The sequence below is a fragment of the Pezoporus occidentalis genome, unplaced genomic scaffold (assembly GCF_034315485.1).
Source record: "Pezoporus occidentalis ecotype Australia unplaced genomic scaffold, CSIRO_AGI_Poc_V1 ctg2, whole genome shotgun sequence".
Taxonomy (NCBI): domain Eukaryota; kingdom Metazoa; phylum Chordata; class Aves; order Psittaciformes; family Psittacidae; genus Pezoporus; species Pezoporus occidentalis.
This window is the reverse complement of record NW_026913855.1, coordinates 16,404,140-16,417,076: the sequence shown is the minus strand read 5'-3', so window position 1 is coordinate 16,417,076 and position 12,937 is coordinate 16,404,140. Positions and strand designations below refer to the sequence as shown.

The following is a 12,937-nucleotide window of genomic DNA, read 5'->3' as shown; positions in this document are numbered from 1 at the left end:
CATTTCTTATCTGGTTTCTCCCATCCATCCATCAGCATGTCTGGGATAGCTGGCAGCTAATTCGGATGGGTGAATGATCCATCAGTATCTCTTGCTGGTTCCCACGGAGCATGTGAACTGATCAAGCTAACAAATGCTGACAGGTGAGAGACATTCATCCACAGTTGCTACCTGTAGCAAAGACAGAGATGTACAGGGTTCCATATGGTAGCTGTGTTCAATGGGGAGATACAATTCCGGAAGAGAAACATCAGCCTGAATGGCACTTAGCTCCTGCAGTCCTTCACAGATTGCTCTTTGGGCTACCCAAAATCTCATGGGGCCTCTATAATGTAACCCTCCTCCTATTCTGCTGTAATGCCAAAAGTTAGGGGAGGCCAGAAATATGTTCTGCTGCATGCATGCTGCCTAATAGATGTTGTTAGGTCATCGTACAGAGGTTGCTAAAAGCCATTCCTCAAGAGGACAGAAAAACTTGGTGGAACCAGGAGCTCATTCTTGGCAGGTGTTTTTCAGGGCATGTTGGTGTGAGTGAAAGGATAAAAATCCTTTTCCCCACTACCTAACACTAAAAAAAGAAAATCAGGATTTCACAAGAAGAGAAAAGTTGAAGCCTGTATTAGAAAAAACTAGGTTTCATCTCCCTTTTCAAACGCTTTTGCATGGCTGCCTTTCTGCACCTCCAAATGGTGAAATATAATTCCAGACATTAGCGAAAATCTTCCCAGGGCTCTTTCCATTGCCAAAATCATAGTCAATCTCATAAAGACTCCCTTAAGTTTCTCCTCAGCTAATATTGTTTTTATTTAATCTTGCAGTGATGTAGTTTTTCCACTAAGAGGTGGAAAATTGAGACGGAAGGGAGTATTTTCCCTTACATCTGCTGGCGGTCTTCTCTTACCCAATTGTGTCCAAGTTTCACTGAACAACACCCTTTCTGCACAGCCATTTCAGACTTCATGCCTTATCTTGAGCCAGCACTTACTTTGATCTGGGTTCTTAGAGTCTGCAGACATAAGTAGGATGTCTCATTTCAACACTGTTCCTTTTCTTGTTGAGCCGCATGCTTACGATGCATTTCATAATGAACTTCATTCCTTATGCCTACTTCCATAGGCAAGAAATCCACGTGCCCCGGCTCCTACTGCTGACACTCTCCAGATGCCCGGCTCTATTTGGTAACGCTTCTCTTTCACCGCACTAAGTGCATCTCTCATTTCCTTCCAGCATTCTTGCAAGCCATGGCCTTCTGGGGCAGATGGGCCTTCCCCAGAGACGTTCCTCTCAGTCACTTTGTGGTTCTGGTTGGTGTGCTGGCAGCCAGGGTGTGTGTGTTGTTTATCTTCTAAGCTCTATCTGCTGTTTTCACCTCTGTTTAAAAGGTCTGCGCTTTCTCAGTGCAGCAATCTATTCATCATGTTAACCCATGCTACCTGCAATGGTTTAGCCCCAGAGCAGATAGAATAATCTATCTCATCTGGGTTTCAGCCTGTCTTTTCTGTAAAGAAAATGTTACAAACATTGCTATTTTGCACTGGGACTCCTGCCAGTTAGCTGCATTGATGGTAAGGATTGATTCATTGGAAGATATTTTATTGAAGCTAAGACAACACTTTTAGGGAGAAAACGGAGTTTTGACAGGACACTTCAAACAGAAGCCTATCCTGGGATCATAAACCTAATGCAGATTTAACTAAAAATCCTTCTCATCTTATTGACTGGAAACTCAGCCATCCTTGGAGCTTGTGCTTGCTGGGGTAACGCATTACTGTTTGTAATGCTTCACCCCCTGATGTTCAACCCCCACTGATAGTAGATGGACACAACCTTGTCTTGCGGTGTTTGGGCAGGCACTTATCCATGATGGCCCACCACTGCCTGGAAAAGCATTATGGCATGAGCAGCCTCAGACCTGTCATAAGGAGGCAAAGTCCAGGCTGGGGCCAGGGCAGGGCTTGTGGCTCCCTCACCTCAAGGTGCAGCACTGCTCCCAGGCCTGTGTAATGCACAACACACACATTTCATCCAGGTCATCCATGCTAGCTCCAGGCCTGAGCTGTGACGTGCTGGTTCTGCACCTGGGTCAGGGCAATCCCAGGTACAGCTACAGATTGGACAGAGAAGAGATTCAGAGCAGCACTGCAGAGAAGGACTTGGGGGTGTTGGTGGATGAGAAAATGAACATGAGCTGGCTTCAGTGTGCATTTGCAGCCAAGAGAGCCAACTGTATCCTGGGCTGCATCAAAAGGAGCGTGACCAGCAGGTTAAGGGAGGTGATTCCCTCCTCTACCCTGCTCTTGTGAGATGCCACCCGCAGTAAGTACTACATCCAGCTCTGGGGCCTCCAGCACATGAAGGATGTCGACCTTTTGCAGTGAGTTCAGAGGAGGCCAGGAAGATGCTCTGTGGTTGGGAGCACCTCTCCTGTGGAGGCAGGCTGAGAGTTGGGCTTGTTCAGCCTGGAGAAGAGAAGGTTCCAGGGAGATCTTAGAGCAGCCTTGCAGTACCTGCAAGAAATCTGGAGAGGGACTTTTTATAAGGGCATGTAGTGACAGGCTAAGGGGAGAAATGGCTTTAGCTGACAGAGGGGGGATTTAGATTAGATATAAGAAAGAAGTTCTTTCTTGTGAGGGTGGTGAGGCCATGGATCAGGCTGTCCAGAGAAGCTGTGGCTGCTCCATCCCTGGCAGTGTTCAAGGCCAGGTTGGATAGGGCTTTGAGCAACCTGGTCTAGTGGAAGGTGTCCCAGCAGGGGGGTGGAACTGGATGAGCTTTAAGTTCCCTTCCAACACAAACCATTCTGTGATCCTATGATTATTTTCTCATCGTGCATCACACATCTTTTGTCACTAAAAGTCCCCTAGTGCCATGGCATCCCATTCGGGGTGGTCTGTGGGCTTTTCTCTGCGGCCTTTCCTTGCTGCAAGGAAACCTCCTGCCCCGAGAGGCGAGCTGCCGGATGTGCTCTGACAGCGCGCCCCCGCGCAGACCGCGACGATGGCTCTCGGGAAGAGCCCGGGGTCACAGCCCCTCGCCAGCCCCGATCCCTATGCCTCCCCCAGTCCTCGCTCCCGCCGTCTTTACGCATGCGGGGCCGAGCGCGCCAGCGCCACCTTCCCTCCCTTTTCGCCACTGCACAAGCTGCCCTTGCGCATGCTCACTGGGAGGAAGCGGCCGCCCGAGGCGGGGTGGGGGATGTGTGTGTGTAACTCCCTCTCCTTGTGTACCGAAGGCGCTCGGGTGTTTCCGTTTCTTTCCGGCTCCGAGGTTCTTCCCCGCCCCTCGCCGCTCGGGTGGGCGCCGCAACCCAGGCGGCACGGCAGGAGGAGGCGGAAGATGGCGGTCGGGATTGGCAGGGAGGCGGCGGCGGCAGCAGCAGCACCAGTTGTGCAAACGAGGCCGTGGGCAACCAGCGCCAGAGCCCGTGTGGACCGCGGCTGAGCAAGGAGGCGGCTGGGGCTGCGCCACCACAACCCTCCCCGGAGCCGGACTCTCCTCCTCCTCCTCCTCTCCCTCCCTCCCTCCCACACCGCCTCTCGCCTTCCCCGCCTGTCCCGGCTCCCCGCCCTCGCTCCGGCATGGACGTTGGTGCTCCGCCGTGTCGCTGTGCGCGGCGCTGTGAGGCCGCGAGCTGCCGCTGAGCGGGGCCGCTCCCGGGGGTAGGGGGAAGATGTCGGACACCAAGGTGAAAGTTGCTGTCAGGGTCCGGCCGATGAACAGGAGAGGTAACCGGCCGGCGGAGCTGGGGAAGGGGCGGCGGGGTTTGGGGAGGGGGCGGCACCGGGGCGCGCCTCAGGCGGCTTCTTCCCCTGGCCGGAGGGGGATAAACCCCCTCACAGCCCCCTCACCACCACCCCCCTCCGCCGCCGGCCCGCGGTCCCTCGCACAGGCACGGCTGTTCCGGCGGCGGGGAGAGCAGGGGTGCTCTCCCTGGCCCCGGGTACAGTCCCCCGCCGTGTCGCCTTGCAGAGCTGGACCTGAATACCAAGTGCATCGTGGAGATGGAAGGGAACCAGACTGTGCTTCACCCTCCGCCTTCCAACACCAAGCAGGGAGAAAGGTAAAAGCCCAACTCGCCGTGCCCCATATGAAAAACCCAGCCGCGGCTCCTCAGCCTCGCAAGCGCTTGGCTTTGTTAGGGGAGCGGCGGGGTCCTGATGGTCTTACCCGGTGCCTTTCGGGGCAGAGGACGAGGACCGGCGCTGGCCGGGGGTCACTGTGTTGTGGTCGGAAAGCAAGGACCAGACCCCAGAGTGGGGTGTGCAGACAGAAGATCACTACTGGCCTGCCAGGTTTAAAAGTTGATTTTTGATTAACTGCTAAAAAAAAAAAAAAAAAAGAGAGCTGTTGATTGGGCAAAGACTTTGACTGTGTGTGCTGTTTTCACAAATTTCTCTGCGGTGCAGGCTAATAACTTGATGTAACCTGTGAGGGAACAAGAAGCAGAATCTGAATTTTATGCTAGTGATGTGTTGTTTTTTTTTTTTCCTTAAGTTTGTTTGCTAGGTTTTAATGTATTTGAATTTGAAAAGGCTGTAATTGCTAGATCCTCTATTAATTCAGTGTTCTGTGAAGCAGCCTATGAGAATATGCTAAAATAATTTTGAAATGTGGGATTTAGTTGTGATGCCTCAGTAAAGAATACCCTTGGAAATAATCCAAAATACCAATGCACTAGACTGTAAAAATAGATCAGAACAGGAAAAGATTTCTTTCCTTTGAGGGAGTGTAGGGAAAGACGGGGAGGTGCAAGGGGAATAGTTACCTTGTATGCTTTATCTGTTCGGTTACCTGTTGATTGCTCAACTTAAGTTGATCTGTTTAATGCCAAAAAGTGTGAAATCATTTGCATGGTTATCGGGACTTTAATCTGAACACATTTCTACTACTCAAGGTTTAATTGCGAATGTTTCTGATTTAGTTTATAATAGTTATGAAGAAGCTAATGTGAGCTTTTTTTTTTTTCCAAAGGCAATATCATGCTTTTATAGTTTTACAGCGGAAAAGGTTGAGACATTTTCTGTTTTTACATGTCCAAGATGTGAAGCTGCTTCTTGCATAAATCCGCATAAGGGAGTATAGCTGTAATCACAACAGTTTAACTTAAATCCAATTTGCATTGTCTGCAGAACCATTGTTGTGGTTAATATGCTTGAAAGATCTGTGCTTGTTTCCTGCCTCTTTCATAGATCTTTGTGTGATCTTCTACAAGTCATACTGCCTCTGTGGCTCTTAGCATCTCTTTGTATAATGAAAATCTTGTTTTTCTTGAGACTAATCAATTTAGGAAGTATGGTTTGAGTTTTTTTCCTCCTGTATATATTGGCATCCATCATAACACTGCTATAATAAGAATGACATTAACTCTTTAAAGAGAGTGGATTTGACATATAAAACATGAAATACAAATTGAATTTACAAAGCAAGAACAGAATTAAGACTTAAAAATCATTGCTTCAGTAAACTAAAGAGCCTAAGGGCCAGATGGCTTAATAAAGGGCTTGTCATGTGTGAATTTTGCTTGTTGTGCATATTGGCCTGCAGGTATTCAGTGGGACCATGCCATGACTCTCGTCTTTTGAGAGCTTTTGTGGCTTGTGTTTATCTGGCTTTAATACCTGTAATATATATAAGTTCTCTTACTTGCTTGGAATTTGCTTCTGATTCTGTGGCAGGGGCCTTCCGGGTGAGCTGCGACACTTGTGTGCGACCTCACTGTTGACAGCTGTGTTGGCAAGTGATAGCTGTCCTGCTTGCAGCCCAAAGTGAGGCTGGGATTTGGCTGGCTGTTACATGTGTAGCTTGTGTGTTTGAAACAACTGCCTCCTGTTCTTGGAAGTAACAGTCAGAAATACTGATTCGAAGTAACTCACACACATGCAAACATGTAGTTGGGGTATTTTCCTAGTGGCAAATGTTGTATGTGACCGGTTGAGGTGTCTAATGGACTTGTCACTTGCCTAGTGCCTTGTAAAGATCCTTACATTTTCTTCAATGCTAAACTGCTGATTTCTGTTTTTTGTATTCAAGATAAATAGTTTGATTTCTTATGATGAAAAATGAATTAGGTTCTTCTATGTGTACCCACCGTTAAATGTCTGTGTAAACTGGTTCTGAAGTGCTGAGTAGTTGCTGCTTGTACTTGGATTGATGCCTTGGCAGGGCTAGAGATGTCAAATTGATTTTTGGTTTTCTTTGTGTAGGTTTTGGTGTTTTTTTTTTATAGCTTAACTGGATTTTTCTTTCAGAGCAACCATGTCATTGCAAAAATTATTTCACGTGTTAGGGTGGTTAATTGGTCTGTCTCTACTATATGCATCACTTTAATATTCTGTGTAGTCTTACCTCTTCCATTTTGCATTTTATCTTTTTACATGGCAATTTCCCTTTTCTAGCTGAATGGAAGGACAAGTTTGTACTGCCCTTTGGAATAAGAATAAGTAGCCTTATAAAGCAAATTTGGTTTCCAGGGCTGCTTTTCTTAATTCATCTGAAGCCAAGAGGCTATAGGGTGTGGGTAGTAGAATTCAGGACCATGCTCTTTATTTGTTTTATTTTCTCAGTTATAATCTTAAAAGATACTGATAGAATTTTCAAAAGTAAAGTTAGGAAGCTCTTTAATAATTATATCATCTGCTCTTGGAAGAATGTCCAAGGTTGGGGAAATCAGATTGTACTAGTTTTGACTATTCTGTAAGGAGTTACTGAATTAAGTCTAAGTTCAGATGCATGCTGATGCAGTTGCTGAGTTTTATTTAAGGATAGTTCTGAAGAATTTTTGATCGGTAATGCTTGTTTTACAAGTGGTGAAAAAGACCTAAACTGAGAGACAGTGCTGTCATTTGTCCAACTTTCACTATCAGAGCTAAGCAATAAGTTATAACCATAAATTAGAACAGGGTTCTGACTGCATTTTCTAACTGCTAGACCACACAGCATCTGTACCTTAGCACTGCTACAAAATAGCAATTGTTATTAAATACAAGTGTTGTGTTCTTTTATACTCAGCAGGCCTGCTGTTCCCCACAGACTCACGACTTGGAGTGTTCTAAACTAATGAAGGGGGAAAACTGAAACATAGTAAAACTGAACAGTGAGTCTGAAAGTTCAGCACAGGAAAATCATTATCAGCTGAAATAATAGGAGGCAGAGTTCAGAAAGGAAGGGTTTTCATTAGCTTGTATCAGGTATAATCTCTGATGCTGGCAAGGTTTTTGTAAGTTGGTGGCTGGACTTCATACCTTGTTTTATTAGTAGGAGTAGTTTCTTTTGCATTTGCTTAACTGTGCTTGTGTATTATTTAGTTTCTTCTGTCTCTTACCCATTTCCTCCCTCAAACCAATACAGATTTCCCTTTCTTCCCCAGAAGAACATTTTGTCTTTTTGGGAACCCTCTGTTTGTTTTTTTTTTTTTTCCTGTCTTCACCTGGAAATCTGTATTTCCTTTCTCAAAGTACACTCTCCCTGAAAAAGATGTTCTAACTTGAAGTCTTTTAGAAGTGGGTATTATGTTTCAAACCCAATTGTGTACCTCCTGCTGTCTTCCTTTAAATGTTGGTTGTTGGCAAAAAGGTACAGTATTGAAATGTAATTTGGAGGTAATTACAGCATGGAGTTACAATGCTTCAAAATATTTTGGTTTTTACAGTGGAAATTTCACACCTTTCTATGTCTATGAAAAATCTGGCTTTACCTTAGGGATTTTATTTCTTAGTAGAACAAATCAGGTTTTGCTGGGTTCTTCCTCTGCGTTTGATTGTTAAAATATGCTTTCCTCCCTTTCCTCTAAGCAACAATTTCAACGCATAGGATCTGAAAAGTTTTAGTTCCCTGACAACAGTTCTTCATGACATGATTTTTTCTTTAGTAAGCAAAACGTTTGTCTTGACAGAAATAAACAAGGAACTATGGAGACAGTAGAACTGAAATAATATTTCAGTTGCAGTTTTGACTGAAACACATACTCATCTGTTGGGCAACTTATTCCATTAAAGCACAGCACCCTTGTGCGAACTTTTGCCCTATTAAAAATCTCAGGGCAGAAAATGAGAAAGAAATCATCAGTGTGGAGCTGAACTTAAAATTACCACTTTTTTTTTTTTAATTGTTATTATTAATTTAGTTTCTGAAAGTATCTTTCTTGCCTTTATTTAAAAAACATTTTATGGCTTGCTTGCTTTGTTGTCTTCCATCTTCATTTTGATCACAAACAAATAGCAACAAGGCCCAATTCTACTTAGGTAAAACTCTCACAGCTTTAAACTACTAAAGATTCCAGAATATGTGATATGTGGGGGCTTTTTTTTTTTTTTTTTTTGTAGGTGTAAGCTATTTAATAAAATAAATACCTAAGAAGAGATGTGAGTGTATCTAGTTTTTGTAGCTCATGATACTTTCAAAGGTGAATATCTGAAGCACAGATTTCATCCCAAGACAGTTTGTCCTAAAGCTCTTGTTTCCAGAAAACAGCTATTGCTCCCCCTGCCTTGGAGAAAACATGGTTCTGGATGGTCTTTAGTGCGTAGTCCTTCATGTGGTGGTTGTGGCACTTAATCTTTTTGGATGTGTTACTTTGAATAGCATCAGAGATGAGAGAAGAATGCTGTTGTAGGGAGAGAAGATGCATTTCTGGTAATGGTCACTTTCTCAGACTGAAACCTGTGGAAGCTGAAGTAGGGTAGCTGCTAATGATATTGTTATCGGAAGGAATGATCAATGAGATCGTGCCTTTGATGAAATATACTTTGAGTTATCACCTGTCTGAGGTAGATCATAAAATAATAGCAGACAGCAACTTTTATCTTTGTGTGCAGGAAATTGTAAAAGTAATCTGACTTGGACCTTTTCTGTTATCTTTCCTGTTAGACCACCATGTTCAGGATGTGAACTGTTAGCTCTGAACCTTTGCAGAAGAGATGTATTCGAGTTACGAAATATGTGTGGTTGGAAAATGGCATTTTGGGAGCTGTTTTTGCATTGCTTTAATTCATTCATGCCTCAGATGGGACACTAGATTCAGTTCCTTGAAATAAGTTTTCTTAAATTCTATGTAATTTGAAACAAAATGAGAAAACAACAAACTTGTAATCCATAATACTGTCTGGCATGGTTCTTGGTTCTTCCTAAGGTGGCCTGAACTGTGAACAAATGCAACATCCATTATATTACCATGTTTATAAGATCCAGACAGCTGTTAGGACCTTGTGCTCTGGCCTTAAAATGGCATTGCTAGAACTACCGTTGGAGACTGTTGGGGTTGTGGGTAAGTAACACTTAGCTGGCAGTATTTCAGAACAAAAATAGATAAAGTGTTTGAAGAGAAAGAAAACTGTGCTTGATATGACCATGTTTGGCAATCATTGCTTTGTAGCCATTTTCTGCTTTTGGACTACTGAGTGTTATGTTCAAACAGTCCGAGTAAAGCGAGGTTCAGCTTTGAATCTGTCCAATTTTTCTGGTTTGTGATGTTAGAAATGCTCACATTGTAGAACATTAGAAGATTGTTTAAAAAGATTAGCTGGCCTTTGGGGCACACTTAGCTTCTGTGTTTAGAAGGGGCAGGTACACACGTACCTGTACCTGTAAAAGCTTATTACTGCAGCCAGAGGTGTTTTACTAGTGGATTACTAGTCAATGCTCCTTGAATATGTTGTTTATTTAAATGAATTATGAATTTAAAAACTGTGCAGCTCTTTTTTTGCCCTTTTGTTTGGGGATATCAGGACTAAAATGTTTTAATTTCACCTCTTTTGCTCACTTGGTATAAATATTAGACAGCTTTCTTGTTTTGGAAACAAGATTATCTTTGTTCTGCTCTGCATCTAGTAGGTTTGTTAACTGTGCTTCTAGTAAGATTTCAGACTTATGACTAGATTCATTGTAATTAAATAATTTTTTCAAAATTAAATTATACTTGTGAACGTATTGTAGTGACCCAGGTGTGGACTAGATTCAGAATACCTTAGGAAGTGCTTAAGAAGTCCCTCTTCTGCAGACTCTGAGCTCAGAGGGAAGCAGTTCACACCAGCTGCCTTTCCACAGTGCTGGGGTTGCAAATCTTGTTATGAATTTTTGGGGACAAAGCAAATCCCTTCTTGGTCTCAGGTCTACAGTGTAGCATGCACAGGCTGTTGTTGTTCATGGAGTCAATCTGGTGGTATGTCTGCTAATAATATTAGAGCTAAATTTTCAAATTTGTTAATGTACTTGTTGCAGTTGTGTTTGAGAAGTTAACAGATTCGAACACCTTCATTCCTCTACAGTTGAATGCGGATACAGTTGGCAGCAGAAGCTGCCTCTGGCTATGTTGCTAGTGTCTCTTGCATGGACAGACTGTCCTTAACAGTGGGAAAGCGTGCAGTGTCTTTGCCTACTTGGCCTCCCCTGGGTATGGTTTGAATCTATTAATGGAAACAATTACTGCCTACTATAGCAAAATGCCAGCTGCTGCAGCAGTGCTTTACAGATGCTGTTGCTTAACTGAATAATTTCTCCAATTGCTTGGTTCCTTCTATTTTGTGAGGCTCTTCAAGGAGGTGTGGAAGTGTTGGCTCAAGACAGTGAATTTTAGTGTAGCCTACAGAGAAAAGACCTCCACTGTGAAATGATGTGCACCACAGGACTCAACTATCAAGTTAACTTGTGACCCAAAGCACCAAGTTAACTAAAATAGTCATGTTGTTGGCTAAAAGTAATGTTGCTGTGTCTCTTTTTACAGGAGACAGTAAAAGGGGTACAAGCTTGTCTAGTCAGTACCTGACTTTGATATAAAAATGGTCATCAGAGTTTGAGGTGGAGCTTGAGTTGACTGTGTGTCTTCACGAGATCGTTGAGTGGCATGTGATGGGTGTTCATTGGCGGCTGAGGGAGGAGCTTGGTGATTAAACAGCAAACACATTGAAAAGTTGCTGTATGAAGGTCAATCAGAAAACTGCATTGCTGATAGGACTTGAAAATCAATGGCATGAGCTCAAGATATCCATGTTGATGAAGAGCAGGAGTTACACAAGCTGTTTTCAATGCCAAGGGAGGGTGTCCCTTTATGTCATTTCTTGTTTTGGGAGGAAAAGGAAATCAATGGCTTTCTGATGCTGTGTTAATTAACCTCTGCAGTTCTGGCCTTTATTTTTGATAGTTGCCTTTTAATCTAAAAAAAGTAATTAAAAAAAACCCAACAACCTTCAGTCATCGAAACATCTGTTGAAATTTGTAAACATATCCTGAACTAATACATTCCTTGGTCATCAGCTACGACCTTTATGTGGCATTTTGCTACATCCTAAGTCGAGACATCCTCAAGCACGTACATGCTTACCAAATACATCTACTTCTTCCTCAGATAATATGAAGTTAGTGGCTTATAAGATGTAACTATTTCACTAGGAGGTAGTCTGAATGGTCCTTCTCATTTCACATAGATCACCACAGGGCAATCTATATGGTAATGGCCCCTAATGAAGTTCCTAATGGTTTATCTTCCTATATTAACTTACTTGCTATATAAGTGTTAGAACGAAGATTTACACCGCAATTGCTCTTTTGACAGATAAAGCCATGAATGTATCTTGGTGCCTATTGATGGTATAATTCTTATTTTGAGGTGTATCAATCAGCACATCGGTAGAAAGGTGTGTCTGAAATGTTGCTGTGTACTTTTGTTAATCTCTGGTAATAAGCGTGGTTAATGATGATGCTGAAGACAGGGGCAGAGCCTCACTGTGTACGAGCACCTGGGTATGTAACTTGTGGTCTGTTTTCTTGGTGCTAGCCACACCAAACCTGTGCTGTTGCCTCTTTGTGTTCAATAACAGCATAGATAGTAGGCTAGTATTGGCTTATGTTGCGATTTGTGGTGTCACTGTGTCTTCTTTTTGCAGTGTATGTATATTCAAAGAATTTTAAGTATTTAATAAACATGAATCAAAGCAGCTGCTGTTCCTGGAATGGCATGCTTATCTCTGCATGTGTTTATGAAGATACTGTTCAATATGTTTAAAAAACTACCAGGATGCATTGTGAACTGTAACCTTTCTATAAAGTTTGATGCTTTGTTTTAAAACCACATTGCTGAAAGTGTCAACACTTATTTTTTTTGCATGCCTTTTTTTGTTGGAGAATATTTTAGACTTGCAAATAAAATGAAAAAATACACATGATACCCTATTTATTGAGTTTACATTTTCTCAATCTACTCCACAGTCTCTTTTGAAATGTAAATGTCAATTCCAGGTATTTTACGAAAGCCTCCAGGCGAGTTTAATTTTTTTTTCCAGTATAAGGCTTCAAAATTCTGAATCTGTCTTGAGCTACTGAAATAATTTTTCTAGCATTAAATCCAAGTATGTGGAGCTGTCTGTTTTGCTTAATATTTTTTTTTATATGATGACAAGGAACAGCAGATCTTAGATAAGAAAGCACAGTACTCGATACTTCTTCCCATGTGTTTTCCACTTTTTGTCTGACTTTGTGATTAAAATCATATGCAGTGTGGCTCAGAAGGTCTTTCACAAGTTTGATTCTTTCAGAATTGAAGGAAAAGGATTGCGCAATACTTCATAGTTCTTACTTTTGTTGCCTATTTACTTCAAATTCAATTCTACTTTCTGATTCAAAAGCCAAGGCTTGTTTTACGGTAGATGAGCTTTTGCTAAAGACAAGTCAATGGAGCATTCCAGTGAAGGCACACAGCTGGCAGAAGTTTTCTACTGGCAAAGCTGCTTTATGGCCCTAAATGAGCAGTGTCCTGGTCTGCTTTGGGAAATTTCTTTGTCAGCATCTGTCAATGTGAGGGTTTTTTAATATATGCAATGTGATGCAAGTCTGCCGTGCTCCAGACTTGTTTTGGCTCAGTAGTGCCATCTCCCTGAATGATGCAAGTCCTGAGCGTTTTGATGATTTTTGGTATTTTTTCCTTGCTATTATGCCATGTTGTCATTCC

General features: G+C 42.8%; 1 protein-coding gene across 5 annotated transcripts in view; it reads left to right on the top strand.

Moving 5' to 3' along the window:
* Positions 1-3,198: 3,198 nt before the first annotated feature.
* KIF13A (kinesin family member 13A) overlaps positions 3,199-12,937 on the top strand; it is a 111,136-nt gene continuing 101,397 nt past the window's right edge. For 2 of the 5 annotated variants that reach the window (XM_062617990.1, XM_062617989.1), the window contains exons 1-2: positions 3,203-3,725; positions 3,970-4,060. In XM_062617990.1, coding sequence (XP_062473974.1) covers positions 3,671-3,725; positions 3,970-4,060 — 146 coding nt within the window. In that variant the 5' untranslated portion in view covers positions 3,203-3,670. Of the gene's footprint in view, positions 3,726-3,969; positions 4,061-12,937 lie in introns of all 5 variants that reach the window. The other 3 variants (XM_062617986.1, XM_062617988.1, XM_062617987.1) reach the window with 3 other exon arrangements.